At 37.8% G+C, this 21867-nt stretch overlaps 1 protein-coding gene across 1 annotated transcript; it reads left to right on the top strand.

Annotated features, from left to right (window-relative positions):
• Positions 1-3781: 3781 nt before the first annotated feature.
• Positions 3782-18305, top strand: LOC133977139 (proline-rich protein 5-like). The gene is made up of 6 exons (XM_062415271.1): positions 3782-3877; positions 5976-6042; positions 7377-7468; positions 10915-11052; positions 11128-11245; positions 17398-18305. Exons 1-6 carry the CDS (start codon positions 3782-3784, stop codon positions 17778-17780), a joined length of 894 nt encoding a protein of 297 aa, XP_062271255.1. The 3' UTR covers positions 17781-18305.
• The last annotated feature ends 3562 nt before the right edge of the window (positions 18306-21867 follow it).

The following is a 21867-nucleotide window of genomic DNA, read 5'->3' on the forward strand; positions in this document are numbered from 1 at the left end:
AACTGTCATTACTTAAACACTGATACAGAACCAATATGGACCAGCTGATAGATTGATCTGGCTTTCTGTGATCGCCAATAAAAAGCCACTCTTTAAATGCATCTGTATTAATACTCCAGCTGTCAATCAACCTGTTCAAACAGCAGACCGGGTCATGTGACTGCAGACTAAATGTTAGGCGACTGATGTTCATGTTCTCTTCTTGCACCTCGTGAGCAGACTGCTGCATTATCTGTGAGAGCTGATTTCACACTCAGCCGTGTTTTTTACACTGATAACTGGTCGCAGCATGCAAACACTGTGGGAAACATGCAGCAGGCCTTTGATGTGAGCCGCAGGTGTCGGTCTAATATTAAACTTCAACACATCAGATGGAAAAAACTACAGTACGGGTAGCCTCCGTCAGTCGTTATGTGAATTATAATCCTGTCCAGACAGTCGAGGCGTCTGCAGTCTGAAGCGATGGCGTGATGTCGACGAACTGTGAAGATGTTTATCTCCGTCCTTCATGAGAAGTTTCTTCTCTCCAGCAGCTGAGTGACACAAGTGTGGGCTTGTCTCTCAGCTCCTGGATTAAAGATTGATTTTTAACACTGCATACTGTAGACGTACGCTAGCGTTACAGCTCAGTCTGGGTGGTCATGTGACGCCACGTGAAACTGGAGGCATCATTTTGACCAGTGATTAACACCAGCCATAACACCACAGCTGCTGGACCATCAGTCTATCAGTGTGTTTCCAGTAGAGCCTGACCAATACTGGATTTTTGGGGCCGATACCGATATAAGGAGCAAAAAAAAATCTGGTATTGATTGGCCGATAATGTTACATATACAGAATATATACATAAACACACACAGTTTAAAAGCAAATTTGGTGCTAGTTTTAGTTCAGGAAGTTCTTTTCTTTCAAAATAAGGACCCTTTATAGTAGGGGTTACACGATCAGGATTTTTGGGGCCGATCACGATCACCGATTAGTGAGTTTAAATAAACCGATCACCGATCCGATCACGATTGCAGATGCTCCCCCACGAGGTACTTTAGCGTTGCACAGATTGCAAATAACTTGTGCTTTATCAGTCTCATTTACTCCGAAGAAGTCCCACACTACCGACATGTGTGTTTGAATCCGACAGCTAATGATTCAAGATTCAAAAAACTTTATTGTCCATCACATCGTGGCAGGGCTCAGAACTAATGTCGGATTCAAACAAACATGTCGGTCGTGTGGAACTTCTTCGGAGTCACTGAGACTGATAAAGCACAAGCTATTTGCAATCTGTGCAACACTAAAGTACCTCGTGGGGAGCATCTGCAATCATGATCGGATCGGTGATCAGTGATGGGTTTATTTAAACTCACTAATCGGTCATCAGCCCCAAAAATCCTGATCGTGTAACGCCTACCATACAGGGTCCTTATTTTGAAAGAAAAGAAGGAGTAAATGAGACAGATTAAAACACAAGCCATCTGCAATCTGTGCAATGGGAGCATCTGCAAAAAGTTTCAACACGACAATTAAGACATTACAGCCGATAAAATGCAAAATATCGGCCGATCGTATATAACCGATCAGATCGGCGGAAAGCCTACTGTATAGTCTTCTTTTACTCACTGTCCATTATAATAAAATATTCTCCTTGTTGAAGCCTTTTAACTGCATCCAGTATTAACAGCAGTCAGTGTGCTGCTTGAGGCTAAGACTTTAACACAAGGTCTTTTTCTTCCCTCCTACAATCATAATGAACTCTATAAATCCTGCAGACCTTATTTAACCTGTTACAGAACACAGTGTGATGTTGTTAAAAAAAGAGTGTAAACCACATCAGCTTGTCTTCTCCTTTTCTTGATGTGAAAGAGGGAAGTGCTATGTGAGAAGATTTATAACTTCTCATAACCAAACCAAACCAAAACGGAGCCAAATGACATCAGCATTTAGTGTCAGCTGTGATGGAGGAAACAGTCAGGTCACCATATTAAGCCCTGGTAGTCTGAGAGGACAGCAGCTCTTAATCTAAGCTGATTGCTGCCTCCTTTGCCCTGAAGCTGCAGTCAGCGAGCGGCCAAGTGGCTCGTTATCCGTCTGATTAATTAATCAGCTCGAGCTTCAGAGCGATGTGTGGATCAGCTGACGGCCTGGCGGAGAGTGGACAAGCATCCTCTTCCTGTCAGATGTATCTATAATATCAACACAGTGCTCCTTTATTCGTGTCCTTCCTGTACACATCCGTATCCGGTTCCGCTTCCTCGCTGATCCAAACTCGGGAAATTTCCGCCTAAACTTTGACGGCTTTGGACATCCAGATAAAAATGTTTCTTGTTGCTCTGGATGGAGACGGTGACCTCGGCTTCCTTTGTAACGTCACATTCATCTTTCTCATCTTTTCCTGTTTGTTCTCTGTGTGTCTCTACAAAGGTGACAATGCAGCTTTTCAACATCCTAGAGCTGTAAAAATACTTTTTTTCTTTGAGCCTGATATTTGATATCTTCCCCTAATGTGACACAAGATATACAAAAAAAGGAAATTTATTTGACACGTTTCAAAAATATTCATTTACACTCTCCTGTTGTCTTCGAGTCAAGGAAGGAAGGGAGGAAGAAGGAAGGAAAGGAGGGAGGAAGGAGAAAGGAAAGAAGGAAGGCAAGAAGGAAAGGAGAGAAAGAAGGAAGGAAGGAAAGGAGGAAGGAAGGAAGGGAAGAAAGGAAAGAAGGAAGGGAGGAAGGAAAGGAAAGGAAAGGAAGGACGGAGGAAGGAAGGAAGGAAGGAGGAGAAAGGAAAAGAGGAAAGAAGGACAGAGGCAAGAAGGATGGGGAAGGTAGGAGTGAGGAAAGAAAGAGAGAAGGAGGGAGGGGGAAAAGAAGGAAGGGAAGGATGGAAGGAAAGAAAGAAGGAAGGAAGGACAGAAGGAAGAAAGAAACGGGGGTGGAGGGAGGAAAGAAGGAAGGGAGGAAAGAGAGAAGAAGGAAAGAAAGAAAGGAGGAGGGAGGGAGGAAAGAAAGAAGGAACAGTCAAAACAGACGGGGTCAATTTGACCTGGGAGGACGACACAAAGGTTAATATAATTCGTTGAAATAGCTCTCATGTTTTAAGTAACATTGGACCATAATATAGTATCTTTTTATATCGTTTTTTATCATAAAAATTAAAGAATAAACTCTCTCTGCTCTCTGAAAGCTTCATTGAGGATAAATCAGGTTATCTGTGACTGATGAGGTCTTTATGAAGGATTTGTGGTTCAGAAGTTTGTTAAAGAGACGAATTATGTGAGGAAATATTGTGACGAGTCGGAATATAAACAGTATGTTAAAGGGTTAAAGACGACAGTGTTTGTGTTTATTGCAATGCGGGTGGAATTAACTAAGAAATGTTAACCTACAGTAAGGCAAGTGTATTTAAACATAGCACAAAAAGTAATGACATTTTATGTTTGGTAGAGTATTTCTTTGTTGTATTAATGCTTCTTGGCAATACATCTTATATCGTTGGAAAGCCTGTTTATTTCCCTTTTTAAATGGAGTCACATTTGTAAAGAACATGCATTAGTGGGATGAGCAGCAGAGCTAAGTATGTGGGTTGCGCCCATGAAAAATGTGGCAAATCTTCTCTGCCAATGCCGAACAGCTTATTCTGCTATTGACTCTTGTTTGGTGGATGACTGAAGTCTGAAGAAACAAAACATATTGGCAATTTAACAATTTATTCATGTGTGTGGAAGAACCATAAACAGCCACAACATCCTGGCGCTCCCTCCTCATGCTGCTCACACACTGCTTTGCGATGGCATCCCATTCTTCAACCAGCGTGGTTGTGTTGGTCACTCTGGCACCAACAGCACACCCAAAGCTGATCCCACAAGTGTTCAATGGGGTTGAGGTCAGGACTGCTGGCAGGCCGTTCCATCCTCTCCACTCCCAAAATTGCAGAGGTAGTCTCTGATAAAACCCTGCTCTGTTGGGAGCGGGCGTTGTCATCTTGGAGGATAGAGTTCGGTCCCAGACTGTGTGGAGATATTGGACTGCCACTGGTTGCAGAATCTCATCTCCATATCTCTGCATTGACATTACCTCCAATGATGACTAGCCTAGTTTTTCCAGTGAGGGAGATGCTGCCTCCAACAAAGAAGGCAGAGAAGATTTGCCACATTTTTCATGGGCGCAACCCACATACTTAGCTCTTCTCGGGAAATAAACAGGCTTTCCAAAATTTAGATTTATTGCAAAGAAGCATTGTTCCAACAAAGAAAGAATCTACCAAACATAAATGTCCTTACTTTTTGTGCTGTGTTTATGTATAACGGCAATGTATTAGTCCATAAACCATCAGAGTGTCCTCTATTAACTCACTCATACTCTACTGAAACAACACAACAGGTTGTCAGTGTCTTCAAAAACAACACAAAAGTTACCATAATTCATTACATTCATGTCTGTTTAACTGTATAACTTCTAATTATTCTATAATATATTCTTATTGTCGGCAAATCTACCACTGTGATAGTCCGTCTCTCTCCATATTTGCCTTAAAGACTTATCTTAAATAAATATTTTGATGAGTTTCAGGCTCAGTATTCACATAAAACAGCTGGTTACTGTAAGGAAGCAGAGCACTTTTTGGAGACTATTTATAGCGCCACATTAAATCACATTTGGTGCTTTAGTCTAGTGAGTATTTCTGGCAGCAAGATGGTGTGTGTGTGTGTGTGTGTGTGTGTTCATGATAATAAAGGAACATGTCACCCAGTGCAGCTGTGTGGCTTGTTGACTTGTTTTTAACAGTTTTTGGAGAGAAGAATAACAGATAAAACTTGTCAGTAGATCATTTTTGAGATCTTGCTGCTTCAGACGTTTAACTCTGAGATGTTCTGACTTTATTTATCTGAGGATCTGAGGTTGAGCTCTGTGCTGTGTGCATGTTTTAATGTGTGTGTGTGTGTGTTTATTTGCTGTGTGTGTGGGTGTGTTGCACAGGAAGCTAACGTCTCCCTGACAGATGCCACATTTACACAACACACATCTGCTTTCTTGATAATGAGCTCCAATCGCTCGTTGGTTTTGCATCACAGAGCACGGTGGCAGCAACAGTTGTTCGGTTTCCCCGGGCAACCAGATTTGGACCATTGACAGCGGTTTTTTTTTGGTTTGGCTGCCCCTGCTAAAAAAAACTACAGATCTTGATCGGACTGTCAGAGAGAAATTACTCATGCATGCTCGGTTACTTCTGTTTCCTAATGTTGGTTAACACGTTTCAACTAGAAGTCAATTTCAAATTCAAAGTTGCTTTAAATAAAACATCAAATGCATCAAGATAGGAAATAAAAGCGACACTTAAATAATACATTGAAATATGATTAAAAGTGTTAAATTGGAAATAAATGAAGCTAAAATAGATTAAGACAGAAACAGGAGAATAAAAAGTTACAGTGCAATGTGAGATATTAACCATAACATTTGGATTTAATAAAAAGTCTCCAGCCATGATTTTAAAAGAACAGAGTTGTCTTAATACAGAATATAAAAAAATCATATAAAGAATTTGACGTTAGTCCACTAAAGGGAAAACAGATCATATGTGATACAACTGAGTGAAATATTTAACTATTATTAATCAGTATTATAGAGAATCATTATTATTGCTGAACATTGAAATCATTTACAAAAAAGTTTACATAGATTTCAGTGTATTTTGCTAAATAACGGATATAATAAAGAAATAGTAAGAATAAGCCCGATGAAATTAAAGCGAGAACAGAATAAACACAATATAATGAAATGTTATCTGTTAAATAAATGTATGAGTATAAATATATAAATGTACTCATAATTTCTATAAATGTATTTATTATATAGAGTTATGAGTGTGCAGCTGTCCTTTTTCTTATGTCAGCATTTTTGTATCAGTAGACGTACTGTATGTAGATTCAGATATGAACGTGTGAATTCATGTTTTTCTTTTTTTTAAAAATGTGTTTCAGAATCAGCTGCTGACTCGAGGTTTGTCTGAAGTCTTGGATCAGATCCTCGTTCACTCTGGTGAAAACGGTTAGTGGCTTTTATCTGACTCTGAACATCTGGAGCTGCAGGGTTGATTCCTGCTTTTTAACATCTGGAGGAAGGAAGGAAGGAAGGAAAGACAAGAGAAAAGGAGGAAACAAAGAAAGGAAGATGGAAAGGAGGGAAGGAAGGAAGGAAGGACAGGAAAAAAGGAGGGGAGGAAAAATGAAATGAAGAAAGAAGGAGGGAAGGAAGGAAGGAAAGAAAAAAACAAGGAATGAGGGAAGACAGGAAGTAACAAGGCAAGAAGGAAAGCAGGAAGGACAACAGGAAAAGAAGGAATTAAGAACGAAAGAAAAAAAGAATGAAGGAGGAAATGAAAGAAGGACAGGAGATAAGGAGGGAAGGAACAATGAAAGAAAGAAAGAGAGAAGGAGGGAAGGAAAGAATGACAGGAGAAAAGGAGGGGAGGAAGAATGAAAGGAAGGAAGGAAAGAAGAAAACAAAGGAGGGAGGGCAGGAATGAACAAGGAAAGGAAGAAAGAAGTAGGGAAGGAAAGAACAAAAAAAAAAAAGGAGGGAGGACAGGAAGGAACGAGTAAAAGAAGGCAGGAAAGAAAGAAGGAAAGCAGGAAGGACAGGAGAAAAGGAAGGAAGGAACAACGAAGAAAGAAAGAAGGTAGAGAGTCCTGGAGTAAAATCAGCCTCTCTGAATCAGTTTGACTAATTTTTAAACTATTTTCTGACATTTCATGAATCAAACTAATCAGATAAAAAAAAAATCATTATTAGTTTCAGTCGCCGTGAAGTCCGAAGATAATCAGTTTAATGTCTTTATGAGAATAAATAATAAATCATTAAGTTATAGAGACAGAAACAAGCTCAGACTCACAGTTGAATTTAATTCTCACTTATAAAAAAAGCTGATTAAAAACAGACTCTATATTTGCTTTTGTTTTTATTGTATTGAATAGTTTTCTTCATTTTTCTCTGTAAAGCACTTTGAATTACATCCTTTGTATGAAAGCTGCTTTATCATTAAAATCTAATATTATTATAATTATTAATTCATTTTTCGATATATCAAATGTACAGTATATTAAAATAGTTTCAGATTAATGTTCTGTTTCTTATAATAAAATAATGAATCACTGCAGATATGAACAGTTAGTCTATTTAAAGCTGCAGTGAGCCTGAGATCAATAAAGCTCTGCTCTAATGTAATAAGATGCAGCGTTACATCACTTCCCATCGTGTTTACAGACCAGCAGCAACACAACTATCATTTCATCCTCCCTGTGCGTCAGGGGGGGTGTCGGATGAGTTGCCGTGGTGTTAATGCGTTTCCGTGGTAACCACCTGTCCCATCATGTGTCCCGTAGGTGACGAGCAGCTCGCCGTCCTCGCCGACATGTGGGAGCGATTCTTCTCCGAGACTCTTCCCACCCTGCAGGCCATCTTCTACCCTGTACAGGTGACATCACTAACACACGCACACGCACACACAGACACACACACACACACACACACACACACACACACACACACACGTATATATATATATACACACACACACACACACTCGCACACACACACACATACATATACGCACACACACACACATATATATATACACACACACACACACACACATACATATATACACACTCGCACACACACACACATACACATACATATACACACACACACACACACATACATACACACACACACACATACACACACATACAAACACATACATACACACACACACACACACACACACACACACACACACACACACACACACACACACACACACACACAGGGTTTGATTATTAAATCTTCTTAATAACAAAATTCAATTTAAAATAATCTCCAACTGGACCAATCTTAGATCAGTGAAATACATCAGTAAACAATAATAAGACTGAAAGTGAAGTTTATTTTTATCATCAGTGTATCTGATGGTTATTTTTACATTTTTATTGAATTATTTTGTCTGTTAAATGTCAGACAGTCTGTTTCCTAGACTTAATAATGCCTGATCAACAGTCCAAAACCCCAAAATACTCAGTTTTCTGCAATTTATTACAAATTAAAAACATCAAAACATCACATATAAGAAAATAAAACGAGCAATTCTGCAAAGATTATTTTCATTATCTGTTGATCTGACTTTTTATTTTTATTTTTATTGAATCATTTTGTCTGTTAAATATCAGACAATATTAAAAATAGCCTGATGTCTCTTCAAATGTCTTGTTTTCAGATTTTATTTATATAGCATTTTAAAAAGGAAACAGGTTTTGCAACAAAGTTTTGTTGTTGTTGAAACCCCTAAATATTCAATGATCTGCTTTATATGACGAATACAAGCATCAAATCATCACATATAAGAAGATAAAATGAGCAATTCTGCATTTTTGCTGAAATAATTACCAAATAGTTGCCACATTTTGTGTCAAAAAGCTAATAATTGCAGTTAGTTTATAAATAATTATGAGTATGTTTAATCTACTTTTTACATAAAGCTGCCCTGTGTAGTGTTTTAAAAAAAAAAAAGAAGTAAATTGTATTTTTATAGTTATTAACTCTTTCCACACACAGTTTATTTTAATGTGTGTTCATGTGAGTGAACGGACGGATGAGTGGAGTGAATGAGGCAGTTTGTTTAAGAGAGACAGTAAATGTTGTTGTGTGTTAACATGTAATGACAATAAAGGCTTTTTATTCTATTCTATTCCATTCTATTCCATTCTATTCTATTCTATTCCATTCTATTCTATTCTATTACATTCTATTCTATTCTATTCCATTCTATTCTATTCTATTACATTCTATTACATTCTATTCTATTCTATTACATTCTATTCTATTCTATTACATTCTATTCTATTCTATTCTATTACATTCTATTCTATTCTATTCTATTACATTCTATTACATTCTATTACATTCTATTACATTCTATTCTATTCCATTCTATTCCATTCTATTCCATTCTATTCTATTCTATTACATTCTATTCTATTACATTCCATTCTATTCTATTCTTTTCTATTCCATTCCATTATATTAACATTCTATTCCATTCCATTCCATTCCATTCTATTTACATGTTTACTAGCCTGCAGCCTTCTTCTCCTTTGTTGTCATTGTTTTGGTACATTTCTGTATTTTTGGCACTAGAGCTGCAACGATAAGTCTATTAATCGGTTATTTGCAAACTATTAAATTAGTCACCAGTTATTTTTATAATTGATTTATCGTCTTGGGTCCAAATTCTCTGATTCCATCTTCTGGTTTCTTTAATTTTCTATGAACAGTAAACTGAACATCTAATAAGACATTTGAAGACGTCATCTCGGCTTTATTATCAATGTGTGAAACAAACCAGATATAACATGTTAATCAGTGAACTTTAGAGGTGTTGATATTTACATTTTAATATCTTTGCACAAAGCCAAGTCAGCTGTTTTAAGTCTTTATACTAAACTAATAAACTAATCATTTATATTTAGTGCAACAACACAACACCTCACGTTTCATAACAGACTCATTTCAAATACTGGAGAACCAATTTGCATTATAGTACAACTCATTTCAAAAATAACCTCTTAGAATAATTAGTGAGATTAAACTGAAGAGGGCTTCACAGTTAGAAACGTTGATTATATGACTCCTCAAGGCTCCATTAATCAAAACCACTCCACTTAATTAACATGTTTGTAAAAGCCGTGTTTCCATAACAGAGGATAAACAACACTGATTGGCCCTCATGGTTAAAACAAGATTAAAAATTATAATTATGACATCATCACTAATTTATTGAACTTTAGTGGAATGAAAACTATGTGTCAGTGCTCACAAGACAACCTTTAATTGAATTTGTTACTCAGGGTTGAAGAAAATCTAATTTAAAAAGAAAATTCCCAAAGATTAAAATGATGTTAAGTCTTTGAAATGTACCATTTAACTGTGTGTGTGTATTTAAAGCTAATTATATCTTTATGTATCCATCAGTATTATGATATATGTGAAACAAACTGTACATTTACTGTGATTATGACATAAATGCTGTCATCTGTTAATCAGGTTTCAGTTGTTTATATTTCACTGTGTAGCTTTTTGTATAATGTGATGCAATAATGTATGTATTCAATTAATTGAGGGAGGAAAAGACATTAATAATCCCTATTTTACGGTCTATTAGAACATTTGTTTTTGTTTTTTTAGGCCACATTTGCACATTTTTATATATAAAAATGTGTATCAGCTGTACAAAATGTAAAAAATTATGCATTTTATTAACATTTTTATATATTCTTTGTTGCATTAGGAAAAGTCTGGCTAGTAAAAATGTGTATAAAGTGTTTTTACAGCTTTCAAATGTAGAAATGGGTTAAAATTGGACCCTGAACAGCATGTTAGGGTTAAAGTACTTCACCACCACTTAAAAGACATTTTAGGATTTTAAGTTTTTACTGTTTAATTTAGAAAATGTAATGACAGGAGTTTATTAACCAACCACGACCACTAAACAGCGGTTCAGTGAAACATCAGAGGTGACAAATAAACGTTCAGTCATCTTTGTTATAATCTGACGATGCTAAAAGTTACAGATCGCAGCTTTAGTGTGTGTGTGTGTGTGTGTGTGTGTGTGTGTGTGTGTGTGTGTGTGTGTGTGTGTGTGTGTGTGTGTGTGTGTGTGTGTGTGTGTGTGTGTGTGTGTGTGTGTGTGTGTGTGTTTCCTGGAGCGACTGAGGTTGCTGAATCCAATCCTTCAACTCATGTGGGTTCATGTGAGGGGAACGGTCAGTGGATTAACCTGCTGAGATGCATCTTACAGCTCTTTGACGTGTGTGTGTGTGTGTGTGTGTGTGTGTGTGTGTTTCTCTGTGTGTGTGTGTGTTACAGGGTCAGGAGCTGACGGTGAGGCAGATGGCTCTGCTGGGTTTCAGAGACCTGGTGCTGCTGAAGCTCCACCTGAAGGACACTCTGGGTACTGCAGCCTCCGTCCCTCCTCCTGTCACACAGATGCTTCTGGTCCTGCAGGTAACAACCAGTCTGATTATTATATTATATATTTATCTTATTGTCAGAAGATATAATAGTTTTCATCTCTTTCAGGGCATCCATGAGACCGGTAGTCCCAGTTTTGAGTATTACCAGTTGGAGCAGCTGGTTCAGATCGTCGTGTCTCCGTACGTCAGCAACGTTCTGCACAACAGGAACCAGCAGGTGTTGGGTCAGTAACTCCTCACACTGATGATGTCAATACAGATAATAATCATTCATTCATATATATACCTGGAATAAGAATGGTTTAAAAACTAGATAATTCTCAATAAGAAAGAAAGAATGGGGAAAATAATAGTAATGATAATTATATTAGATTAAAAAGCACATTCTCACAACTTTGGGAATTAAAAATTAAAAACACAAAAAAACAACAATAATGAATTTTAACACTCAGCAACTAGATTATATTTTTCTTTTTTAAATTTTTTAAATAAAAATGTATCAGGATATTTGCGTAAACTATAATTTTTTTTTCATAATAATACAAATATTTTTTTAAAGCACATTCTCATAACATTTGGGAATTAAAAATAGAAATAAAATATAAAAATAAATCATAAAACATAATAATGAATTTTAACCCACCCTAAACTACTGTATATATTTTCTATTTTAAACAAATGTATCAGGAATTTTACTTAAACTATAAATAAAGAAAAATAACAATAATAATAATTGTAATAATAATAAAATAATGATAATAATATTGATAATAATAATAATAATATATTTTACATGATAATATAATAAAAAATAATATAATAAATAATAAATGTATTATTAAAATATTGCTATTATAAAAACCAAAGATTTATGAGGACTGAATAAAAGAAGAAACATACAACAACCTGCACACACACATAAATAAACACATGTAGACAAATGTACCCAAAGTACATTTTCAGAAACATTAAAAAGTTTCTCATCATGTAAAAGTATTTGAGGTTGACAGCATCAGGGTCAGAGGTCAGAGGTCAGGGGTCAGGGAGCGTAGCCCTGCTGTAGTAATACACTGTTTAAATCCTCTCAGTGTGGAGTTGAGCCTGTTAATCCACTGCTTCAGTATATCAGTCATTAACAAGGACTCACCTGTCACAGTAACACACCTGCTGAGGCTGCTTCTACTGTTTCATATATTATATTATATTATATTATATTATATTATATGTATATTAACGTTTATTCTTGAGTTTATTAGTTATCATGAGGTTCCTGGTTGGTCGTCAGTAGCAGCTCCTCTAATTAAAATGAGATCGTTTAGTTTAGTTTGAAGAGTTTAAACTGTTTAAATGCATCAAACTGGTCTGATTGGAAAGATTTTGGTTATTAAATTATTTTCTTATTAATTAACTGATCAATTGTTGGGTTTAGAACATGTCAAATGATAATGTGAAAATCCAAAATGTCCTTAAGTGGAAGGTGATACCACCAAATAACTTCATGAAAGTTATTCAGTTTAATATCACATATAAGAAAATTAACAATGAAGAAAAGCAGACAATGAATCCTCACAACTGAGAATCTAGAAACAGGTAATTGTTTGAGTTATTTTTGGCTGAAAAATCACAAAAATTATAACTTGATTAATAGAATAGTTGCAGTTTTCATTTTATTTTATATATATATATATTTTTTAAATGTGTATCATTATTATTATGTATTTATTTAGATATGTTTTAATCTTTAAAAAAAAAAAATGTAAATCATTATTATTATTATTATTTATGTATTTATTTATTTTTACAGTTTTTATGTTGATCAAGGGTTATAGATAAAGATAAAACACTGAATCATTATCAACCATTAATTAAACTTTAATTTGAGTTTTTAAACCATCGTAAAGGTCTGGATTGTTATATATTAAATTCAAGTAATCCATTTTTCTCTTTGTGTTTAATTTCTTGATGCACAGTGTGGTTGACCTTTAGTTCTTTACAAACTATAAACCTTCTTTTATCCCTGCGGCCTCCGTCAGTGAAGCACAGCAGGAATGAATGTGTGATTCCTTCAGGAGGAGGAATGAATGTGTGATTCCTTCAGGAGGAGGAATGAATGTGTAACTCCTTCAGGAGGAGGAATGAATGCGTGATTCCTTCAGGAGGAGGAATGAATGCGTGATTCCTTCAGGAGGAGGAATGAATGTGTGATTCCTTCAGGAGGAGGAATGAATGTGTGATTCCTTCAGGAGGAGGAATGAATGTGTGATTCCTTCAGGAGGAGGAATGAATGTGTAACTACTTCAGGAGGCGGAATGAATGTGTGATTCCTTCAGGAGGAGGAATGAATGTGTGATTCCTTCAGGAGGAGGAATGAATGTGTGATTCCTTCAGGAGGAGGAATGAATGTGTGATTCCTTCAGGAGGAGGAATGAATGTGTGATTACTTCAGGAGGAGGAATGAATGTGTGATTACTTCAGGAGGAGGAATGAATGCGTGATTCCTTCAGGAGGAGGAATGAATTTGTGATTCCTTCAGGAGGAGGAATGAATGTGTGATTACTTCAGGAGGAGGAATGAATGTGATTACTTCAGGAGGAGGAATGAATGTGTGATTCCTTCAGGAGGAGGAATGAATGTGTGATTACTTCAGGAGGAGGAATGAATGTGTGATTCCTTCAGGAGGAGGAATGAATGTGTAACTCCTTCAGGAGGAGGAATGAATGTGTAACTCCTTCAGGAGGAGGAATGAATGTGTGATTACTTCAGGAGGAGGAATGAATGTGTGATTCCTTCAGGAGGAGGAATGAATGTGTAACTCCTTCAGGAGGAGGAATGAATGTGTGATTACTTCAGGAGGAGGAATGAATGTGTGAGTCCTTCAGGAGGAGGAATGAATGTGCGATTACTTCAGGAGGAGGAATGAATGCGTGCTTCCTTCAGGAGGAGGAATGAATGCGTGATTCCTTCAGGAGGAGGAATGAATGTGTGATTCCTTCAGGAGGAGGAATGAATGTGTGATTACTTCAGGAGGAGGAATGAATGTGTGATTCCTTCAGGAGGAGGAATGAATGCGTGATTCCTTCAGGAGGAGGAATGAATGTGTGATTCCTTCAGGAGGAGGAATGAATGTGTGATTCCTTCAGGAGGAGGAATGAATGTGTGATTCCTTCAGGAGGAGGAATGAATGTGTAACTACTTCAGGAGGCGGAATGAATGTGTGATTCCTTCAGGAGGAGGAATGAATGTGTGATTCCTTCAGGAGGAGGAATGAATGTGTGATTCCTTCAGGAGGAGGAATGAATGTGTGATTACTTCAGGAGGAGGAATGAATGTGTGATTACTTCAGGAGGAGGAATGAATGCGTGATTCCTTCAGGAGGAGGAATGAATTTGTGATTCCTTCAGGAGGAGGAATGAATGTGTGATTACTTCAGGAGGAGGAATGAATGTGATTACTTCAGGAGGAGGAATGAATGTGTGATTCCTTCAGGAGGAGGAATGAATGTGTGATTACTTCAGGAGGAGGAATGAATGTGTGATTCCTTCAGGAGGAGGAATGAATGTGTAACTCCTTCAGGAGGAGGAATGAATGTGTGATTACTTCAGGAAGAGGAATGAATGTGTGATTCCTTCAGGAGGAGGAATGAATGTGTAACTCCTTCAGGAGGAGGAATGAATGTGTGATTACTTCAGGAGGAGGAATGAATGTGTGAGTCCTTCAGGAGGAGGAATGAATGTGCGATTACTTCAGGAGGAGGAATGAATGCGTGCTTCCTTCAGGAGGAGGAATGAATGCGTGATTCCTTCAGGAGGAGGAATGAATGTGTGATTCCTTCAGGAGGAGGAATGAATGTGTGATTACTTCAGGAGGAGGAATGAATGTGTGATTCCTTCATGAGGAGGAATGAATGTGTGATTCCTTCAGGAGGAGGAATGAATGTGTGATTCCTTCAGGAGGAGGAATGAATGTGTGAGTCCTTCAGGAGGAGGAATGAATGTGTGAGGAGGAGGAGGAGGAATGAATGTGTGATTCCTTCAGGAGGAGGAATGTGTGATTCCTTCAGGAGGAGGAATGAATGCGTGATTCCTTCAGGAGGAGGAATGAATGTGTGATTCCTTCAGGAGGAGGAATGAATGTGTGATTCCTTCAGGAGGAGGAATGAATGTGTGATTCCTTCAGGAGGAGGAATGAATGTGTGATTATTTCAGGAGGAGGAATGAATGTGTAACTCCTTCAGGAGGAGGAATGAATGTGTGATTCCTTCAGGAGGAGGAATGAATGTGTGATTCCTTCAGGAGGAGGAATGAATGTGTGATTCCTTCAGGAGGAGGAATGTGTGATTCCTTCAGGAGGAGGAATGAATGCGTGATTCCTTCAGGAGGAGGAATGAATGTGTGATTCCTTCAGGAGGAGGAATGAATGTGTGATTCCTTCAGGAGGAGGAATGAATGTGTGATTACTTCAGGAGGAGGAATGAATGTGTGATTCCTTCAGGAGGAGGAATGAATGTGTGATTCCTTCAGGAGGAGGAATGAATGTGTGATTCCTTCAGGAGGAGGAATGAATGTGTGATTACTTCAGGAGGAGGAATGAATGTGTGAGTCCTTCAGGAGGAGGAATGAATGTGTGATTCCTTCAGGAGGAGGAATGAATGTGTGATTCCTTCAGGAGGAGGAATGAATGCGTGATTCCTTCAGGAGGAGGAATGAATGTGTAACTCCTTCAGGAGGAGGAATGAATGTGTGATTCCTTCAGGGGGAGGAATGAATGTGTGATTCCTTCAGGAGGAGGAATGAATGTGTGATTCCTTCAGGAGGAGGAATGAATGTGTGATTCCTTCAGGAGGAGGAATGAATGTGTGATTCCTTCAGGAGGAGGAATGAATGTGTGATTCCTTCAGGAGGAGGAATGAATGTGTGAGTCCTTCAGGAGGAGGAATGAATGTGTGATTCCTTCAGGAGGAGGAATGAATGCGTGATTACTTCAGGAGGAGGAATGAATGCGTAACTCCTTCAGGAGGAGGAATGAATGCGTGATTCCTTCAGGGGGAGGAATGAATGTGTGATTCCTTCAGGAGGAGGAATGAATGTGTGATTCCTTCAGGAGGAGGAATGAATGTGTGATTCCTTCATGAGGAGGAATGAATGTGTGATTCCTTCAGGAGGAGGAATGAATGCGTGATTCCTTCAGGAGGAGGAATGCATGCGTGATTCCTTCAGGAGGAGGAATGAATGCGTGATTCCTTCAGGAGGAGGAATGAATGCGTAATTCCTTCAGGAGGAGGAATGAATGTGTAATTCCTTCATGCACAGACTCAAACAAACAAACGGCCTCGGGAGGATCAGAGCTGTAAACTCAACACATTACGACGGCCGACAAAAGCCTGATTTGATTCTAGTCTTAATCCCTGCTGTGACTTACAGAGAGGCCACTTCAGCAGCTCAGCAGCACTGTACAATTATATAATGCTGTTATATGAGTGAGGAGGAAGGAAGGTAGGAAGGAAGGAAGGAAGGAAGGAAGGACAGATGTAGGGAACATTTGGAACATTTGGAGGAAGGCTGCTGATGTTAATACACAGTCAGACGCTCAGGAGGAAGGAAGGAAGGAAGTAGGAAGGAAGGAAGGACAGATGGAACATGTGGAGGAAGGCTGCTGATGTTAACACATAATACACACAGTCTTAACTTTCCTGTCGTCCTCCCGGGTCAAATTGACCCCTTCTTTCCTCCCTTCCTTCCCTCCTTCCTTCTTTCTTTCCTCCATCCTTCCTTCCTTTCCTTCCTCCCTTCCTTCTTTCCTTTCCTCCCTTCCTTCCTCCCTGCTTTCCTTCCTTCCCTCCTTCCTCCCTTCCTTCTTTCTTTTCCTTCCTCCTTTCCCTCCTTCCTCCCTCCTTTCCTTCCTTCCCTCCGTCCGTCCTACCTCCCTTCCTTCTTTCCTTTCCTCCCTCCTTTCCCTCCTTCCTCCCTCCTTCTTTCCTTCCTTCCTTCCTTCCTTCCTCCCTTCCTTCCTCCCTCCTTTCCTTCCTTCCCTCCTTCCTTCCTTCCTTCTTTCCTTCATCCCTCCTTTCCTTCCTTCTTCCTTCCTCCCTTCCTTCTGTCCTTCCTTCTTTTCTACCTTCCTTCCTTCCGTCCATCACTCCTTCCTTACATTACTTTGATGAAGTTATTGAAATAGTTACATTACTTATTGCACTTTAAATAAAGTAACTAGTAATCTGTAATCTATTACATTTCCAAAGTTACCTTATTGAACTGAACATATTTGGTATCCATGGAGACGTTAACATCTCTATTAAAATTCAAAATAAAATTATGTTGCATTTAAAAACCCACAAGAGTTAAATAAATCATTTCCTGTCTCTCCTCCTCTTGCACAGACTCCCGTCAATTCCGGATGTCGGGGTTGTTGCTAGGCGACCAGTCCCAGCCAGAGATCACCGTCACCCAGCATCACACCGCCTCCTCCTCCGACTCGTCGTCCCTGGCGCCGCTGGTGGAGCAGGAGGGCGAGGCCTACCTGGAGAAGTGCGGCGGCGTGCGGCGCCACACGGTCGCCAACGCTCACTCCGACGTGCGTCTGCTGACGGCGTCCAGCAGGATGCATGCTGGGACGGAGACGGACAGCGGGGTCGGAGGGTGCGACGCCAGCGTGGAGTTTTTGGTCGGGGACGAGCCGATCAGCGGCAGAGTGTTTTCAAGTTCGAGTCAGCCGGACGTGATGGAGTCTCCGAGGAGAGGAGTCGGCGTGATGTCATCGTGAGACGATACAGGAACGGTATGAGATAACAGGAAATGGGAAACGGGAGGATAATAAACTGGAAAAAGAAGAGAGGAAATAATAAAAATGGGAAATTAAACAACAGGAAATACAAAAAAACAAGGATTAAAATGACACAATTGGAAGAAAAAGAGACAAAAAAAGTGAGGAAACAACCAAACAGGACAAGAAGAAGAGGAGAAAACACAAACTTTAACCCTCTGGACTTCAATTTTATTTATGCTCATCACGTGATTCTCCACCAGTATGGAACCAGTAACACTTCCAGTACACATACAGGCATATCGATGCTGTTTTAAGATACTCTTGTGAACCCTGTGAGTCTCCGAGTGAAGGAGACAGGAAGTGCAAACATTTGGATTCACCCTGCGTGACGTTAAAATGAAAGGACAGGAAGCAGGACAGTGGAAGTGTCCGTGCTGATCTTATCCGTCCCACAGCTCCCAGCAGGATGAGACCTATGGCTCCGGACTTTTAAACTGGGAAGACTGTCGGTCTGAGCAGCAGCAGCAGTCACTGACTCTGCTGCTGTTGTTTTTTTGTGTTTTTTTTTTAGCTCATGTAAATAATGTTGTTACTGAATAATAAAGATGATTAATTAAAGTAAACTTCTAATCTGTGTTTTTACTCCTTTTTCTTTTTCTGTCCTTAACCTTCGTGTCGTCTGTTCTTTCCTCCTTCCTTCTCTCTTTCTTCCCTACATTCCTTCCTTTCGTTCCTCCATCCCCCTTTCTTCCTTCCTTCCTTCCTCCCTCCTTCTTTCCTTCCGTCCTTACTTCCCCCGTACCTTCCTTCTTTCCTCTGTGCTTCTTTCCTTCCTTCCTCCCTTCCTCTTTTCCTTTCTCCCTCCCTCCTTCCTTCTTTCATCCCTCCCTCCTACCTTCCTTCCTTCTGTCTTTCCTCCATCCTTCCTTCCTTCCTTTCCTTCCTCCCTCCTACCTTCCTTCCTTCCTTCCCTCCTTCCCTCCTTCCTTCCTTCCTCCCTTCTTTCCTCCGTCCTTCCTTCTTCCTTCCCTCCTACTTTCCTCCTTTCCTCCGTCCTTCCTTCCTTCCTTCCTCCCTCCTTTCCTTCCTTCTTCCTTCCTCCCTTTCTTCCTTCCTCCCTCCTTTCCTTCCTTTTTCCTTCCTCCCTCCCTCCCTCCCTCCCTCCCTCCCTCCCTCCCTTCCTTCTTCCTTCCTCCCTTCCTTCCTTCCTTCCTCCCTTCCTTCCTTGACTCAAGGACAACAGGAGGGTTAAGTCTCAATCTAAGTCATGTAGACTTAATTGTAGTCGGGACATCTGATTGGTTGTTAACTCCAGACAGAGATACCACACATGACTCAGTGACTTAATTATCTCCCAACGAGTAAATAATAAGTGAATAAACGACCTCACATGACTGAAAGACTGAAGGAAATCGCTGAGCTCGGCTGCAGTCGGCTAAAAAAAAAGGGACATTTCTGCTTTTTCTTATTTGCTGTTATTTATTTCTTTATTTATTTTATTTTATTCGTACAAACAAAGTAACAACATTGTACAAAGCCTACAAACCCTGAAATATACACGTACAAACATCTATAAAGTATAATAACGGTAATAATGTAATAAAGTAATAGAGAACATTTAAGGAGGAAAAAAACATAACTCATATATGAATATATTCAATATATCAGGATATTTGCTGTTAGTTATATCAGGGTTATTATAGTTAATGAAAAACTAAAACTAGCAGTAAAAAAAATATTTTGTTAACTGAAATAAAAATAAAAATAAACAAAATAAAAACTACAATGAACAATGCAAAATTAAAATGAATTGAAGACAAAATCAGCTTCGTTTTTGCTGTTGTTTCGTTTTCTGATTATTTGTTTTTCCCCACAATTTCATTCTTCACTGACTTGATAAAACCATAATTTCATCCTTTTCAGCTTCTACATATCAAAGTTTTATTAGAATACCTAAAAAAAAAAAAAAAAAAAAACTAAACTAAAAACTAGTCAATTTCAATCTAAAACTACTTAATCACTTGTTAAACTAAATAAAAATAAAAACTAATGAAACTCTCAGAACTATAATAAACCTGATTTATATACAGTTCTGATGTTGGATGTTAAACACAATGAAAACATGATGTGAGAACGTAAAAATATTCCCTGTGAGACAAAACTCAGGCTTCATCTGCTCTGATGCTTCATTTAAAATCATTGTCCAATCTCATATCTCTCAGATCTGATTCAGCTCCAACATGTACAGATATATTTATATATATATATTTAAGAAGTTTCCCTTTAGAGGAAAGAAGTGAATTCCTGCTGCTATTGTTTGTTCATGTAGCCTTCAGAGCCAGAGGAAGCTTCCTGTGTCCTTTTAATTGCACCTTTTAGACAAGGCTAATTTATTTATATAACACATTTCAACAATGCAACTTAAAATGCATCAAGACAGAGTATAAAAGCAACATGTGGCAAAATAAAAAATACATTTAAATACAATTAAAAGTGTTAAATCGGAGATAAAATAAAGCTAAAATAGAATAAAACAGATTAAAACAGTAGAATATAAAGTTGCAGTCCAGTGTGAGATATTAACCCTGATTTAATCATTATTAGAGATCACTTTTAAATCACTGCAGCGAGGTGAGAAGTTAAACCTGCAGAGCTCAGTAGCAAAGTTTATCTTATCACCATTTCCAGCCCTGACCTCTGACCTCTGACCCCTGACCCCTGACCCAGGCTGTGACCTACATACATGTAATCCTTACATCTAATTCCTCCGCTTCCTTCCTTCTCCCTTAAATGTCTGGAGCTACATAGTAAAGATCTTTGTTGTAGTTTTATAATAATATGAATGGAAATGTTCAAGTTAAGCTTCTTTATGTTGCAGCCAAAGACACTTAAATTATTATATAAGATTCTGTACTTTACAACCAAAAACTAAGGATTTGTTCACTTTATAATCCTAAAACTACTAATTATATCAATCAATCAATCAATCAATCAATCAATCAAATGTATTTATATTATAGCATCTTTCATACAGACTAGTGTTAAAAAGTGCTTTACATTTAGTTGTTTTATAAGCTGATAATAAGACAGAAGTGACACAATTAAAAAAATTAAAATAAAATAAAAATAAAAATAAAATAAAATAAAATAAAATAAAATAAAATAAAATAAAATAAAATAAAATAAAAATAAAAATAAAATAAATAAATAAATAATAATAATAATTTAAAAGACAAATTGGAGACCAATGCATGCAAAAGAAAATAAAAATGCTTAAATATTTAAATAAAATAAGTAAAAAAAATAGATAATTAAATCGATTAAAATTAATCAAGTAAATCAGTAAAATAAGAGAAAAGATTTATTAAAAGTTAAAGTTAAAAAAAGAAAGTTAAAACAGATTAAAAAAGATAAAATAAAATAAAAGATGAAGTTTAATAAAAACTGGATTAAAACTAGATAAAGAGAGAGATTAAAAGATGACAGAAATAGACAAATAAAATTAATAAGAGGATGAAATTATAGAATGATAATAATAAGATAGGGTTAGGGTTAGAATAAATAAATAAAACATCAAAAACAAGCACAATAGAATAAAATAAAGACTATAAACTAGTATAACTCATTTTATACTAATAACTTGAATGCAAAACAACAATATTTATAGTATTAATGTCTCAAAACCTGCTTTAAAAAGGTAAATAGAATAAAATAAATAATGTTAAATTAAGCTCACATTGGAGTAACATCCTACTGTTAAAGCAGCTGATGTATAGCGCCTCCATGTGGTGTTTTAAGGAGTTTACAGTCATTGATTCACAATATAAACAGTTTAATCCATTGATCTCCAACCTGTCCTGCATGTTTTATGTATCTCTCTCCACTCTAACATACAATGATTATAATAATTAACCCTAACCCTAACCCTTCTTTCCTTTCCTCCCTTCCTTCCTCACTCCTTTCCTCCTTTCCTTCCTTCTCCCTCCCTTCCATCCTCCCTTTTTTCCTTCCTTCTTTCTTTTCTTCCTCCCTCCTTTCCTTCTTTCTTCCTCCCTTCCATCCTCCTTCCTTTCCTTCCTTCCTT

The sequence above is a fragment of the Scomber scombrus genome, unplaced genomic scaffold, assembly GCF_963691925.1.
Source record: "Scomber scombrus unplaced genomic scaffold, fScoSco1.1 SCAFFOLD_225, whole genome shotgun sequence".
NCBI classification, from domain to species: domain Eukaryota; kingdom Metazoa; phylum Chordata; class Actinopteri; order Scombriformes; family Scombridae; genus Scomber; species Scomber scombrus.

Bases quoted from the DNA above. Each gene is read 5' to 3' on its own strand.
- LOC133977139 (XM_062415271.1), top strand. From the start codon at position 3,782: ATGGCATCCCATTCTTCAACCAGCGTGGTTGTGTTGGTCACTCTGGCA. The intron at 7,469-10,914 runs GTGACATCACTA...TGTGTGTTACAG, and splicing joins CCATCTTCTACCCTGTACAG to GGTCAGGAGCTGACGGTGAG. The intron at 11,053-11,127 runs GTAACAACCAGT...CATCTCTTTCAG, and splicing joins AGATGCTTCTGGTCCTGCAG to GGCATCCATGAGACCGGTAG.